Raw genomic sequence first — 15,264 nt, 5'->3', positions numbered from 1 at the left:
ATATTGATCTTATTCCAATTAAGACCATATCCTGTACATTTCCTCCATCATCTGAACCGTATGCCTTCATTTTAGATTCATGAGAGCGCATCAAAGGTAAAATTCACAGCTGTGATCAATTCATTAGAAACTGCAATCTCTTCAGTAATTGTCACCAACTATTATGTAGATAAACCAGTTGCAACCCTTTGGATGTAAAAGGCTTCACAACAAAACAAAGAGATCCCTAACCCTAAAACTCATAATTAAGAACTTTTCCTTACATTCAGTCCTTGTAACAAGGACCACCAATACAAACAGTGAATCTCCACAGGGGGAACGGAGACAGAAAATAACCTGACTGGGTGACCCTTCCCAACTGCTTCCAAAATGTAAACAATACACTGACCGGCCACTTTATTAGATATATCTTGCTAGTACTGGGTTGGACCCCCTTTTGCCTTCAGAACTGCCTTAATTCTTTGTGGCATAGATTCAACAAGGTGTTGGAAACATTCCTCATATTGATATGGTAGCATCACGCAGTTGCTGCAGATTTGTCAGCTGCACATCCATGATGCGAATCTCCCATTCTACCACATCCCAAAGGTGCTCTATTGGATTGAGATCTGGTGACTGTGGAGGCCATTGGATTACAGTGAACTCATTGTCATGTTCAAGAAGCCAGTTTGAGATGATTTGAGCTTTGTGACATGATGCATTATACTGCTGGAAGTAGCCATCAGAAGATGGGTACGCTGGCACCCGGTGTGGTTTTCTGCTGCTGTAGCACATCTGCTTCTGAGATGGTATTCTGCATACCTTGGTTGTAACAAGTGGTTATTTGAGTTACTGCTGCATTTCTATCATCTCGAACCAGTCTGCCCATGCTCCTCTAACCTCAGCAAGCCTTGTTCTTCCACAAAACTGCCGCTCACTGAATATTTTCTCTTTTTTGGACCATTCTCTGTAAACCTTAGAGATGGTTGTGAGTGATAATCCCAGTAGATCAGCAGTTTTTGATATATTCAGACCAGCCCATCTGGCACCAACATCCATGCCATATTCAAGGTCACGTAAATCCCCTTTCTTCCCCATTCTGATGCTCGATTTGAACTTCAGCAAGTCGTCTTCACCACATCTAGATGTCTAAATGCATTGAGTTGCTGCCATGTGATTGGCTGATTAGCAATTTGTGTTAACAAGCAATTGAACAGGTGTATCTAATAAAGTGACCAGTGAATGTATTTTGACTTTAGATACACTTTAAAGCAGAACTAAAGTCCCCTCTACTCATCTCTGCTCTACCAATGTGGCATCTGCAAACTCTCCTGCAGGTGCCATAATCTTCACTCAGTCTTCTTCCAGATTCAGCATGTGCTGTGCATGGGAGTGATACTGTCATCTCAGCACCAAGACACGTTGAACCTGCACATGTAGCAGGCAGACTAATTTGTTTTCTACACATAGTTCAGCTTTAAATAAAAGTGGGAGCAGTCAACAGACTATCAAGATTTAGAATAGAAAATAATCTGCGTTTTAACAGATTTACAAATTCAGAAGCTGTAACAAAATGTTTCTTTATTGAAAAACATGAAAATTCTGACTACCGAATTCTAAAATTCTGGTACAGCTGCGATGTTTTATCCACTTGCTTACCGGGCACTTATACCCCCTTCTTTACCAGGCCAATTTTCAGCTTTTAGCGCTGTCGCACTTTGATTGACAATTGGCCGGTCATGCAAAACTATACCCATATGATATTTTTATCACTTTTTTCTCACAAATAGAGCTTTCTTTTGGTGGTATTTAATCGCCGCTGGGCACTTTACTTGTTGCGCTATAAACAAAAAATTAAAAAAAAAAAGTTTCTTTATTTCTATTATAAAATTTTTCAAACAGGTAATTTTTCTCCTTCACTGATGTGTGTTGATGAGGCTGCACTGATGGGCACTGATAGGCAGCACTGATGGGCACTGATAGGCAGCACTGATAGGCAGCACTAATGAGGTGGCACGGATAGGAGGCACTGATAGGCAGCACTAATGAGGTGTCACGGATAGGCGGCACTGATGATGGGTACTGATAGACAGTACTGATAGGTGGCACTGACTGGCATCACTGCTGGGCACTGACTGTCGGCACTGCTAGGCATTGACTGGCGCAACTGCTGGGCACTGACTGGTGGCAGCACTGCTGGGCTCCATTGATGGGCACAGGTGGGTGGCACTGGTGGGCACAGGTGAGTGGGCACAGGTGGGTGGGCACAGGTGGGTGGCACTGCTGGGCACAGGTAGGTGGCACTGCTGGGTGGCACTGGTGGGCACTGCTGGGCACAGGTGGGTGCAATGCTGGGCACAGGTGGGCGGAGCTAGTGGGCGGCACTGCTGGGCACAGGTGGGTGGAACTGGTGGGTGGCGCTGCTGGGCACCGATCATCAGGGCACTAATCATCAGAGCCCTGATGATCAGTGCCGATCCCCGCTCTGACAACTGACGGTTCTCGGCAGTACTTTCTTCACGCTCTGGCAGCATGAGGAAAGTGCAGCCGAGAACCGGCAACTGCATTTCCCGGTGATCAGCATGTCATTGGAGACGGCTAATCACATGGTAAAAGGCCGCTGTGATTGGCCTTTTACCACATCACATGATCTGCTGTGTCCATAGGACACAGCGATCACGGAGGGCACGCAGGAGAGCGCATTCTGGGAGGACGTCATATGACGCCCTCCCAGAACTAGCTAGCCACAGTGTAGCCATCATTCGGCTATCTGCGGTTGGCAAGTAGTTAAGGAAAAGAATTACCACTGACCTTTTCCATAGACCTGGTTTTAATATTGAATAAAAACAAGGAAGGAAGGGGTGACTAATATGTATTATCCTCGGCAGGGGACTGTTTGTTGGATGTACCAGGCACTACTCTGGACCTTCCTCAGGATCTTCCCGGAACATCAGCTCAATACGATTTGGACAACCAGTGTCGTCAAGTTTTTGGCAAAGAGTTCTGTCACTGTCCTAACACCAGGCCAGAAGATATCTGTGCCCAGCTCTGGTGTAAACTCCAAGAGGATCAAGCCTGCCACACCAAAAATGGCAGCCTTCCCTGGGCTGATGGGACACCCTGTGGGGATAGCCGCGTTTGCTGGGATGGAGTCTGTCTGGAAGATGAGGATGTTCTTAAACCAAAGGTAATTTCAAAACTGTAACCCTGACACTTTCCAATTCTTGAAACACTGCAAGCATCACCCATCATTGCCAGAAGATTACGAGCAAATATATGACTTTAAATTATATACTTCATCACATAGTGGTCACTACACTACAGCCAGGAGTTTCCAAAATGAAATATGATGACTCAGCTTAGACTTACATTCTATTCTGTAGAGGCACGTTAATGGGAAATGGCTAAAATCTCAGAACTAAACATTAGAGCCAAACACTGCAAAATCCTCTACCCTTTACTCATGATGATTCATTTCTCAGAGGAAATTACATCCAGTAACTGCAATATAGTAACATCACAGCCAAAATGAATAATGAAAAATATATTTTCAGTAATGATTGAGCATGTTATAACTTGTTGCATTCTTCATCAATGATTTGGCCAACTATAAATTATATAGCTGAAGTTGCAATTCCGACTATTGTGCTACCTAATATAAAATGCCAGTGTTATTTTCTCTTTCCTGTTATAACATTTTTTATTTTATATATACAAGCAGGAATTCTTGTATACTTTCCAAAAAATACTGCACATAGCTTTCATTTTGTCTCTTATATTTTTTTTTATAATTCTTAAAGTAGATATGCACTCAAAAACTAAAATTGCATATAAGCTTTAAAGTGTTAGTTCACCTTTGTAGAAACCTTTTTCCACTTTGCAGGGCTTCTGGGATGGTTCAGAAGCTGTCCCAGAAGCCCTAGAGAATGAAGGAGGAGAACAGCAGGGATTTTTAATCCGCAGACTGCTACACCCGCTGTGCAGGCACTGACAGTGCATCACCCAAGGAAGGTAAGTACAGCGGGGACCGGGGAGGTGGGTAGGGTATTAGTTCTTCTATTCACCGACACTTTAAGAGTAGGTGTAATTTAAAAAGCAATTTCAAATATTTCTCATTCTGCATCTTTCAATAAAATGATCCCTGCTGATCCTTCTATGAAGGGTTATGCTCAGGCCCTTTCTGTTACAGGGTGAGGATGTCACTGTCTCTCATTCCTGCTCCTGTATTATCGCCCTGTCACATAAGCCTCTGGAGGAGACTACAAGCAACTGTGTCAACAAACATTGTGCCGACTGGGTTTGATTGGGAAGTCTTTCCAGAGCAATGATGTGCCCCAGCATCAGACAAGGGACTGAGCCAGGGGCTAGTGCACAAACTTTAGGCTTGCCTACTGGGTGTGCTATTTTAGGTCTAAGATTATAATTGTGTATAATTCTCAAACAATGTAAATTGGGCTTGAAATTAACTACAATTTCTTGTGTGATTTTTGTCTCCTAGGTTCCTTTGGATGGAAACTGGGGGACTTGGGGTCCCTGGGGCGAATGCTCACGGAGCTGTGGAGGGGGTGTACGTTTTTCCTATCGAGATTGTAACAATCCAGAACCTGAGAATGGTGGCAAGTACTGCCAAGGCCAGAGAGCCATCTACGAATCATGCAACACCCAGGAGTGCCCCTTGCAGGGTAGGCATATTACCATCTACCTGCTTTCTCCTGACTTACTACCCTAAAGTACAATTAAATCCTAAACTAATATTTCTCTCTCCTGTCATAGTCTGTACCTAGCTGGTGTGTGATAGTCTCTTTTTAAATTCCTCCATACTTTTTTGACTGTGGAAGTCCAGCACCACCTCTCGTCTCTGTGCCCACACAGTACCTGTAGCTGTATCTCCAATTATATCAAAATCCCATTATGCCTTGTGCTCCTTGTGGACCTCAAGCTGTTTTGGAACACTGATATTAGCTTGTAGTCCATAGGAAGCTGCTCAGAGATTGTTGTCACCCACCTAGGATCGGAAGTCTGAAAAATGGCAGAATTACAAGGTAAAAAAGTAAAAAAAACTTTAAAAGTGAAGAGGCAATAGTTAGATTGCTGGAACAAGCGACGGTTTTGCTACTGTCTTATTGATTTTAGTTTTATGTGTGTAGAATAGATGTTCACCTTTCCAGTATGATTCAGTCTCTAAAAGAAGGTTATTGCAAACACCGACTGTAAAATACCCTCCAGAATAGAGTGTAGCAACTAGAAAAATCTCTGTAAGCTCCAGGGAAAGATACTACTACTGAAAATAATTTACAATATAAATGTGCAGGCAAGCCAGACCCAACTTGGCTTTCCAAGCTTTAGTGTGTCCCACCTTACATCATAAGGTACAGAGTGTATGGTACAAAGTGATTTCACCCGGTCACACTGCTGGAAGACACATTCATACTCCCCTCTTCCTGCACAGGCCTGCACAGGTTCCAGTCTCAGATTGGTTTTACCTGGATTCTCCTCACCTGTGTTATGTTGTGTTCATGTTTTGCAGAGAAGAGTTTCCGGGAGGTGCAGTGTGAGAAGTACAATGCCTATAACTTCACAGACAGACAAGGAAACCTCATTGAGTGGATTCCTAAGTACTCTGGTGTCTCCCCACGGGACCGATGCAAGCTCATGTGCAGGACACGTGGGGGCAGTGAATTCAATGTTTTCCAACCTAAGGTGAGATTTTGTGAACTATCTGCACTATCATAAGGTGGCCTCGTTCGTCTATCTGTTTGAATTACATGCTACTAATAACTGAATAATTAAACCCACCCCACAACTATCCTTTTTTTCTCTCCCCTGACACTTTTTATTATTTATTTATTTATTACAGGTACTTATGTAGCGCCGTCAATTTACACAGTGCTTTACATATATACTGTACATTCACATCAGTCCTTAACCCTCAAGGGGCGTACAGTCTAAAGTCCCTAACTTACATTCATACGTACACATACAGGACCAATTTAGACAGGAGCCAATTAACCTACCAGCATGTCTTTGGAGTGTTGGAAGAAACTAGAGTACCCGGAGGAAACCCACTCAGGCACAGGGAGAACATGCAAACTCCAGGCAGGTGGTGCTGTGGTTGGGATTCAAACCCTAGTACTGCCAGGTGGAAGTCATAACCATTTAGCCACTGTGCTACCACTTGGCTTACAAACATGGTCATCTGCCGACAAATTATATTTGCAGAGATAAAGTATCAAAAGGCAAAACTGTGTTTTAGTCTTGGACAGAGTAGGGAGGGTTAGAACACCTGTCATTTTTGTTCTATATTTGCTGGGAAGATTTGTTCTCTCAGTTGTTACCAGGACTGAAAGTGATGGAAATCTGAAATTATACACTTGTCATCAGAACAGTAATAAAGGAAAAGTCTCCCAATGCAGACATCTGTTCTGGTGATTACAATCTAAGCGCTGCGCGAACTGTTGGTGCTTTATAAGTCCTGTATAATAATAATGATAGAGAAATTGATTGTAAATCTGTCCAATGGGGACAAAGTAACAGAAACATTTTTCCTGTAATAAAGTAGTAAAGGATTGCAACCTCTGCCAGGTTTTTATTTCTGTATGTGCCTCTCTGTCTTGGTGACATCTTCACACTTAGGGTTTTTGCCTGTGTCAAACAAAAAATACTGAGCAGAGAACTACTAAATAGAGTCAAAGACAATCATAAAAACCCAATTGAGGACTTTCCCACCATATTCCATGATTATAAAGCCTGCAGTGTGGTTTAAACCCCATAACTGTTCTTTATATCTTTCAGGGACCCTGATAAGCAGATCTGTAGTCTTTCCAGGTTTGCCCTCCTTTGATGCTAGCTGGGAGCCAGATCATCCAGGCAAACCAAGCAGGAGCTGAATGCCTCTAGAATATACAGTAGAATGCTTCTAGAATATACAGTATATCGCATGTGTATGAACAACAGAATTATCTAGTAAAAAAAAAACCAGACATGCTTGATGATATTAAATATGTTTTTTCTTGCATGTACAATGGATAAATCACCATGTACTATCAATAAGTATAGTATTTAACATAAAAAAAATAATTTCTGCTGTTCTTGACATGTACAAAATGTTGCCTGTGCCCAGGGGCATAACTACAGATAATATGACTCCAAAGCAAAATTTCAGTGGGGGCCCCATGGCGAAATCTCTTTGTGGAACCTAGCAGTGTCAACTGTTACAACTGTAGCAAGTCCACTGCTGTATTGAAACTGATTTCTCTCTGTTCCCTGAAAACTTAAGCCTGGTGCCCATGGGACAAATATCGTCCGATATTGGCCGCTTCAACAGAAACTGGCCGATATTTGGCCCGTGTGTACAACAGCCTATCCGACAGAAGATGGCTAAATGTCCTGTTTCTGTAGAACAGGCATGCTAGAAAAACACCTGCTAAACGGCATTCGGTCTGCGTTCGCAACCATTGGCAGTCCTCCTGTCAGAACACAATAGCTCAATGGGGCGATCACTGTACTAACAGTTATGCCTGGTACACACTATGAGATGAGCGAAAAGGAGCTCGGGAGGAGGTCTCTGTACTAACTATACGATGTTCCTGACAATTATATGAATAAACACATCCCAGGAATCCCTTTAGATGTGCATACTCCCTGGGTGGTGATCTGTTAATCAGTTGTTTGATTACAAATAAAGCAACTGATCAGCACACTGCACAGCTAAAGCAGTGCCCATGGCCAGCAGGGAGAAACATATATATTTAAAGGGATCCTGGGGATATGTTTTCTCGTATAACGCTTGAGACTTTGTTCACACAGCAATGGAGAGCTGCCAAAGCCCTTTACCACTCCAGCAGCTGTCTGTTGCCAGCTGCGGTAGGGGGCAGTTTAGCATATCACACGGCTCCCTTTTTTTTGCACAAACTTTATGTGAAGTATACAAAATGTAAACTTCATTCATAGCTATTTACAGCAGCATGATGCAGAGCGGTGCTGTACATTACCATGCGATTTGGCATAGTGCGCTTTGATAAAATGCAGCATCTCTACATTTTATTGCAGCATGCTGCAGCGCAGCTCTAGGTTGCATTTCAGTGTGAATGGGACCCATAGCACACAATTGTTTCATTGCATAATGTGGTAAAACATCTGCCACCACAGTATGTGTGAATTCAGACTGAAAGAAGATCTGAGGAAAGGTGCTGTGCTGTTTACAAGAGCCTGCCTGCCCCTCCTACCAAACTCAGTGCAAAGGTCAGCAGAGAGACCCAGTCATGAAGTCACTGGGTCTCAAAAGAAGTATTTCCTGAAAACAAAATTATTTGATTTCAATAATATAATTGTATTGATAATCCTGGGGAAGGAGTGGGGCAGTGGGGACAAGGGAAGGTATTATCTACAATCTGCAGTGTAATCCCTAGTGATCCTGCCATAAAGGTTCTTGTGTGGGCACTTCCAGTTAGGTGGTGACAACTGTCTCCCTACTGTGTTCTTGTAATAGAGACTTCAAGTGGCCATTTCAACAAGCTTGCTGTCATTATCAGGAGCCATTCCAAGGCAATGATGTGTAGTCAATGCTGGAGTGAGTGCATGTAAACAAGAAGTTGCTGAAAAGGGATGGAGGAGATCAGCAGCAATGAAATAATAAAAAATGTAAAAACAGGATTTCATAAAAACAAAAAACATGGCAATTGTTTATGATAAATGGTGCTTTACTGCATGTCATCCAGCTAGGGTGTATATCTACTTTAAGGCTGGGTTCACACTTTTGCGCTGCAGGAACGTGAGCATTACCACAATGTGCAAAAACACAAGTTTTGCGCATTAAGATTCTGCAGTGCCATTTATTCTTAATGTTGCCCCAATTCACCTTGCCAACAGACATGCGTTGTAGCAAAGCCCAATGCATAGTAAGGCACTACTGTCATTTGTTGTGTGCTACAAAAAAATGCACCTTTTTAACACATTTTGGTGCTTTAGGCAGGCAATTCAAACGCACTGGCTGCCCTAACAAAATGCCCGTTAATGTGCAAAATAACTCGCATCAATACACTTGTGTTAATGCACCCAGCTCAAAGGTCTGTTCACACTTGTCAGTTTCCCTGCAGAAGTTTGCAGCTTGAAAACACATTTCCAGTACTAATCCTACTACCACTACTAAAAGTAGTTCTTTCCTATTCACTGTATTGTAGTGTGCAGAGTAATAAGATAACTAAATAAAGTGTCTATTTTTTAACTTTACAATTGAGACTTAACTTTGGAAAGTGGCTTGATGCAGAGGATAGAACTACAGTTTGTATTTCTGGCTGAGTTCCATATTTAAAATATTATCCTACAAAAAAAAAAAAAAATTATTAAATGCAAAATTTCAGACCCCATGCAGGTGTAGTATGGTGGCTGCAAAACAGTCAGAGCTCAACAATTACCCACAATAACATCTGGAAAACATTTACACAGCTCTTACATTAAAACTCTGCTGAATGTCAAGATCAGAATGTCTTATTCAGTTATCCAGATTACTGCACATAGCAATCTATTACATCAGCCTAGATGTGTGTCTGTGTTAGGGAAAGCTCACTAAACAGGCTGTTGGAATCAACCCAACCTGAATGTAACTGCAAGTTATTAAGTGCATATAGGTTAGAGAGTGTTAAAGCCAAAACCTAGTTTTTCTTATATATTTTGGAAAGAGTTAGGACCCTTGTTAGTATTTTTTTTATTGCCATCTGTGTCCAATTGGGGAGATTTCTCTTTACTTTCTGTCCAATAGCCACAGCAGGAAATGTGACAAAAATCTTCCCAAAGTGAGGGAAGTACCTGGTTGTAACCAGTATCCCCAATGGAATATTTCCCCTTTATTCCTTTTCTCATGTCAACCTAAATTTTGGGATTTTCTTTCACTTTCACTGATAATGGTAAACAGGACAAATATAAAGGGTGAATGTCCTAACAAAGACACAGATAGCAATAAACAGCTGACAGGTGTTCTAATCCATCTCCACTCACATATACATTAAAAGCCTCCCACAACACAAAAGCCTCACACAAAGTATCATTATCTAAATATTTAGAAATATGAGCCATACTGTGGATCTGACCTTTAAATACGGTAAATAATATTTATTTTACTCTGTTCATCATAAACAATTGCCATTTTCCTATAAATTACTGTTTTACTTTTTTTTATTCCTTTTTTGCATCTTGGTGCTTACGGATCTTCTGCAGCCCTTTGCAGTCATTCCATGTACACAAGCACTCCAGCAATGCCTTCATGGCATTTCTCAGGGCCGGTTTCCTGATGGTGACAACATTGGGTAGCATGACTGGGAGACAGGGACATAGTGTTGTCATGCTATAGCAGGAAGTACCTGAGCAAGTACCACCTTCATGGCAAGACCACCTGGTGAGCTGAAAAAAGTAGTGCTTGCTGTACGTTATTTTAGAGCTCACCAGAGCAAGGTATTTTGGCTTGTCCATGTGTTAGGACTGTGCTGTAAAAAGCTGCCACTGCAGCCCCACTGAATCTGGTATGCATGGGTTGTATCTGCTGGTGGAGTGCACACATCTGAAGAAAGATCCTACACAGGAGATCGAAGGATGTGCACAGTGCAGGGACAGAAAATATGGACAAAGTAAGGGGGGAACTGTACTTATTAATGAAAAAAAATCAATTTTATTATACTCACAGTTCTCTACAAAAAAAAAAGTAGAACTTTACCCATAACAACTTGATAAAAAATAATGTTCTTTAGCAAGGAATATACATTTCACATGAAATGCTACCGCCCTCCCACCCACCACACCAAACATCCCGCACAGCTTCACCTCCCCTACACTCCACTCCTTCAGCCCTGCTACCTTTGAGGAGGTCACTAAGGTCTTCTCAAAAGCCCGTCTCACTACTTGCCCCCTTGACCCTGTCCCCTCGCAACTCCTCCGGTCACCCTACTCCTCCATCCTGCGCTCCCTCACCCACATCTTCAATCTCTTGCTCTCTACTGGCACATTCCTCTCCCCCTTAAAGCTCGCCCACATCACCCACATACTCAAAAAACCCACCCTGGACCCCACTAACCTGAACAACCTCAGACCCATCTCACTGCTGCCATTCACTTCCAAGCTCCTTGAGCGCTTAGTTTACAATCGCCTAAGCGCCCACCTCAACGACAACAACCTCCTCGATCCCCTATAATCCAGCTTCCACCCCCAACATTCCACCGAAACCGCCCTACTCAAAATCACTAACGACCTGCTATCCGCCAAAGCTAATGGACACTACTTTGTCCTCCTACTCCTCGACCTCTCTGCGGCCTTTGACACAGTTGACCAACCCCTCCTCCTTAACAAATTACACTCCCTTGGCATCAGAGACTACGCTCTCTCCTGGCTCTCCTCCTATCTATCCCAATGCTCCTTCAGCGTTACCTATAACGCTGCCACCTCCCCCTCTCTCCCTCTCTCTGTTGGGGTCCCCCAAGGCTCTGTCCTTGGGCCCCTTCTCTTCTCCATCTACACCTCCTCCCTCGGCCAACTGATACACTCCCATGGCTTCAACTATCACCTCTACGCCGATGACACGCAAATTTACCTCTCCACCCCTCACCTCATCCCCTCATTCTCCACCCGTATCACCCACCTACTGAACGACATATCAGACTGGATGTCGCTCCATTTCCTCAAACTGAACCTTTCCAAAACCGAGCTCCTAATTTTCCCTCCTGCCCGCACCCCCCCCCCACTCCATCACGACCAACAATGCTACCATCAGTCCCACCACGCAAGCCAAGGTCCTAGGTGTCATACTAGACTCTAACCTGTCCTTCCAACCCCATGCCCAATCGCTGACTGCCGCATGCAGGTTCCACCTCCGCAATATCTCCAAAATACGTTCGTTCCTAACCCCAGACACTGCTAAACAACTCGTTCACTCCCTTATTATCTCACGCCTGGAGTAATGCAATTCCCTTCTCACCGGCCTACCCCAAAACAAGCTATCCCCGCTCCAGTCTATCCTGAACTCAACGGCCAGACTCATCCACCTTACCAACCAATCCACTTCTGCCACCCCCCTCTGTCATTCCCTCCACTGGCTCCCGATTGCCCAACGCATCAAATTCAAACTACTAACACTGACACACAAAGCCATTCATAACGCTGCCCCAAACTACCTCACCGACCTGATACCCAAAATCTTCGCTCCTCGCAAGACCTCCTACTATCTAGCTCCCTGGTCTTCACCTCCCACACCCGACTGTAGGACTTCTCCAGAGCTTCCCCCCATCCTCTGGAACTCGCTTCCCCAATCCATCAGATTGTCCCCTACCCTCCTCACCTTTAGGCGCACCCTGAAAACCCATCTCTTCAGGGAAGCCTACCCCACCCTCACCTAACAGCCGATCCCCTCCATTCCTCGCTCCATTCAATCCCCCACAGCCATCTCCTCCTGTACCACCATCCCCTCCCTCCTAGACTGTAAGCTCGAAAGGGCAGGGCCCTCTAACCCTTGTGTATTATGTATTGTTTTGCTACTGTATTGTCTCATGTCTTCTCCCCCATTCTAATGTACAGCGCTGAGCAAACCCTTTAGCGCTATATAAATACTCAATAATAATAATAATAGTTATGCCACCAAAATTAGTGTGTGCTGTAATTTGTCTCCAGCATTGCTCCTGTTTCTTCTTGCTGGAGGCTGCCATTTTCTGAAGCCCAGAGCCCCTGAACAGCAGTAAATCATGAAGCGGAACTAAACCCATCAAATTAACGGTTTCAAAAAAACAGTTACATTCCTGGAACACCGGGATTGCTAATTGTCACATGTGCTTGTGCCCTCAACCAAAATGTCAAACCATTGAATGGCTGGTGTCATAAGTGATCACATGTGTGGCACCATGGAAGTTGCAGTTCAAACAGAAGTGGCTTCCTTGGCTGTAAAGGATAGGAGAGTTTATTTCCACTTTAAGTGCCGGTTCACATATATGCAGATTGGATGTGGTTTGACACGCATCCAATCCGCATGACATGTGAAATAACATTGCTTCCTAAAGGTGCCTGTTCACATACTGTATGTCCGATGCACTAGCGATGCAGATTCAGTGCGGTTTGAAATAGAGTCCTGTCCGATTTCTGAGCAGTGCAGTCCGGTTCAGGTGCGGATTACAGACTATTGTCTTCTATGGGAACTGTTCCTAAACTGCATATGTGTGAACAGGACAAAATTCTGACATAATCCTGTACTGAATCTGATGTAAACCTGACATGAACCGCTAAACAACTGCTGTGTCAATTAGCTGTGAAACCTGAGCTTCAGTCCGCACCACACATGTATGAATCAGCTCTAAGGCTAGGTTCACACCTAAGCGTTTTCCGCTGTGTTTTGCAGAAACACACAGCAGTCCATTTAACATGATTTCCTATGGGACAGGTTCACATCTGCGCGTTTTCACCCATGCACTTTTTTGGAAGGGTCAGGGACTTTTTAAAATACAAAACGTTGTGTTTTTAATTCTATAGACTTCAATGGAGTCATTGCAGAGAAGCATGTAGTGCGTTTATGTGTTTTTGATGCGTTTTGCAGTTTATTCTGCCCAGAAACAAGTTGAAAAAGAAAAAAAAAGAAAATGCAGAACACATCAAAAACATAGCAAAAACGCATGTGCAAAAATGCAAAACGCACTGCAGAAACAGATCAAATGCAAACTGCATAGGTGTGAGCCTAGCCTAGATTCAGCAGTGCCTAAAAACGGAGAGCAATTGAGCATGTGCAGAACAAGGTGATACAGTTTATTACTGCATTTTAAACAGTATAGGCACTTACTGTTAATGTTTTACATAACTATACCTGCAAAATGGGGCAGCCTGAAGTGATTTAGCAGGACTTCATTTTCTGATTAAAGTTCACACCTATGCGGTTTTTTTTAGTGCTGCTTGCATTTTGCACAAACTCACTACAGTCCATTTAACATGGTTTTCCTATGGGACACATTCACATCTATGTGTTTTCAACCACTGTGTTTTTTGAACAAGTCAGGGACTTTTTTCCTGCAGCAACACGCATAGGTGTGAACCAAGCCTAACACAGCAAACTGCAGATTACTAAAAAGCTGTGCCAGATCTTTCTTTTGTCCTGCCAGGAGCTCTACCTGTACACTACAGCTGAAATATACATAGACTGATCATCTGCCTGTGTATTACCTTCTTGACTATTGATTTCTCTGCTAGGTGACAGATGGCACCCTGTGTGGTCCGGAAAGTCTATCGGTGTGTGTGCAGGGTCAATGTATTAAAGCCGGGTGTGATCATGTATTGCATTCCCCGAGGAAGCTGGACAAATGTGCAGTGTGTGGAGGGGATGGATCGAGCTGCAGGAAAATATCAGGATCGCTGAACAAATCAAAGTAAGAACTGAGTGGAAACTGCATGGAGGTCAGGAATTACTGTGAATTCACACAAAATAAGAACACAGTAGCAAGTAATTTTGTTATGGAAAACACAGATATTCTCCAGCCTGAATCTGATTTAATAACAGGACAACTATGGAGACATACAGGGGTTACACAAAAAAAAAATGGAAACACTACATGATTTGCAGGTGTGAAAGTGATGACCTGTTTCAAATTGAAAGCGGAAGTGTTGTACCATTCTTTTGCTTCCGCTGTGTGATGAGACACCTAGTTAACAGGCGAAACCCTCACTTTCATCATTCACTGCGTGCACTGCTAGTAATACGGAGTCATATCAGAGCTTACTGAGCTTCAGAGAGGGCAAATTATTGGTGTCTGCTTAGCTGGTGCCTCTGTGACTGAACTTGCCTATTTATTTGCTGTGCCGCGAGGTACAGTATCAAAGGATATGACGGCATATACAGTTTCCGGGATACGTCGTCTAATAAGCATAGGCGCGGTTGACATGGTCACCTGACATAACAGAGGCAAAAGAACATTGTGCAGGATTGTGACCCGGAATAAGAAAACTGCTGCAAAAGTGAGTGCAGAGCTCAATCTCATACTTCACAGGACTTTACGGGACTGATATTGAATCTGCAGTCAATTTTGCAGCAGTTGTTTTTTTTTATTCCGGGTCACAATCCTGCACAATGTTCTTTTGTTTCTTTTATGTCAGGTGACCATGTCAACCGTGCCTATGCTTATCAGATGAAGTTTTCCTGGAAACTGTATATGCCGTCATAACCTTTGATACTGTACCTTGTGACACGGCAAATAAATTGGAAACTTCAGTCACAGAGGTGACAGCTAAGCGGCACCAACAATTTGCCCTCTATGAAGCTCAGTAAGCTCTGAT

General features: G+C 43.3%; 1 protein-coding gene across 1 annotated transcript in view; it reads left to right on the top strand.

Moving 5' to 3' along the window:
• Nucleotides 1-15,264, top strand: part of ADAMTS8 (ADAM metallopeptidase with thrombospondin type 1 motif 8) — a 63,367-nt gene that overhangs the window by 33,424 nt on the left and 14,679 nt on the right. The window contains exons 5-8 of the mRNA XM_089660090.1: nucleotides 2,868-3,166; nucleotides 4,478-4,661; nucleotides 5,507-5,679; nucleotides 14,185-14,360. Of these exons, the coding sequence (XP_089516216.1) occupies nucleotides 2,868-3,166; nucleotides 4,478-4,661; nucleotides 5,507-5,679; nucleotides 14,185-14,360 (832 nt within the window). The remainder of the gene's footprint in view (nucleotides 1-2,867; nucleotides 3,167-4,477; nucleotides 4,662-5,506; nucleotides 5,680-14,184; nucleotides 14,361-15,264) is intronic.

Source organism: Staurois parvus, unplaced genomic scaffold (genome assembly GCF_062004578.1).
Source record: "Staurois parvus isolate SC_StPar_1 unplaced genomic scaffold, SC_StPar_1.0 ptg001200l, whole genome shotgun sequence".
NCBI lineage: Eukaryota > Metazoa > Chordata > Amphibia > Anura > Ranidae > Staurois > Staurois parvus.
Note: the sequence above shows the minus strand (reverse complement) of the source record. Positions and strands in the feature narration are given on the sequence as shown.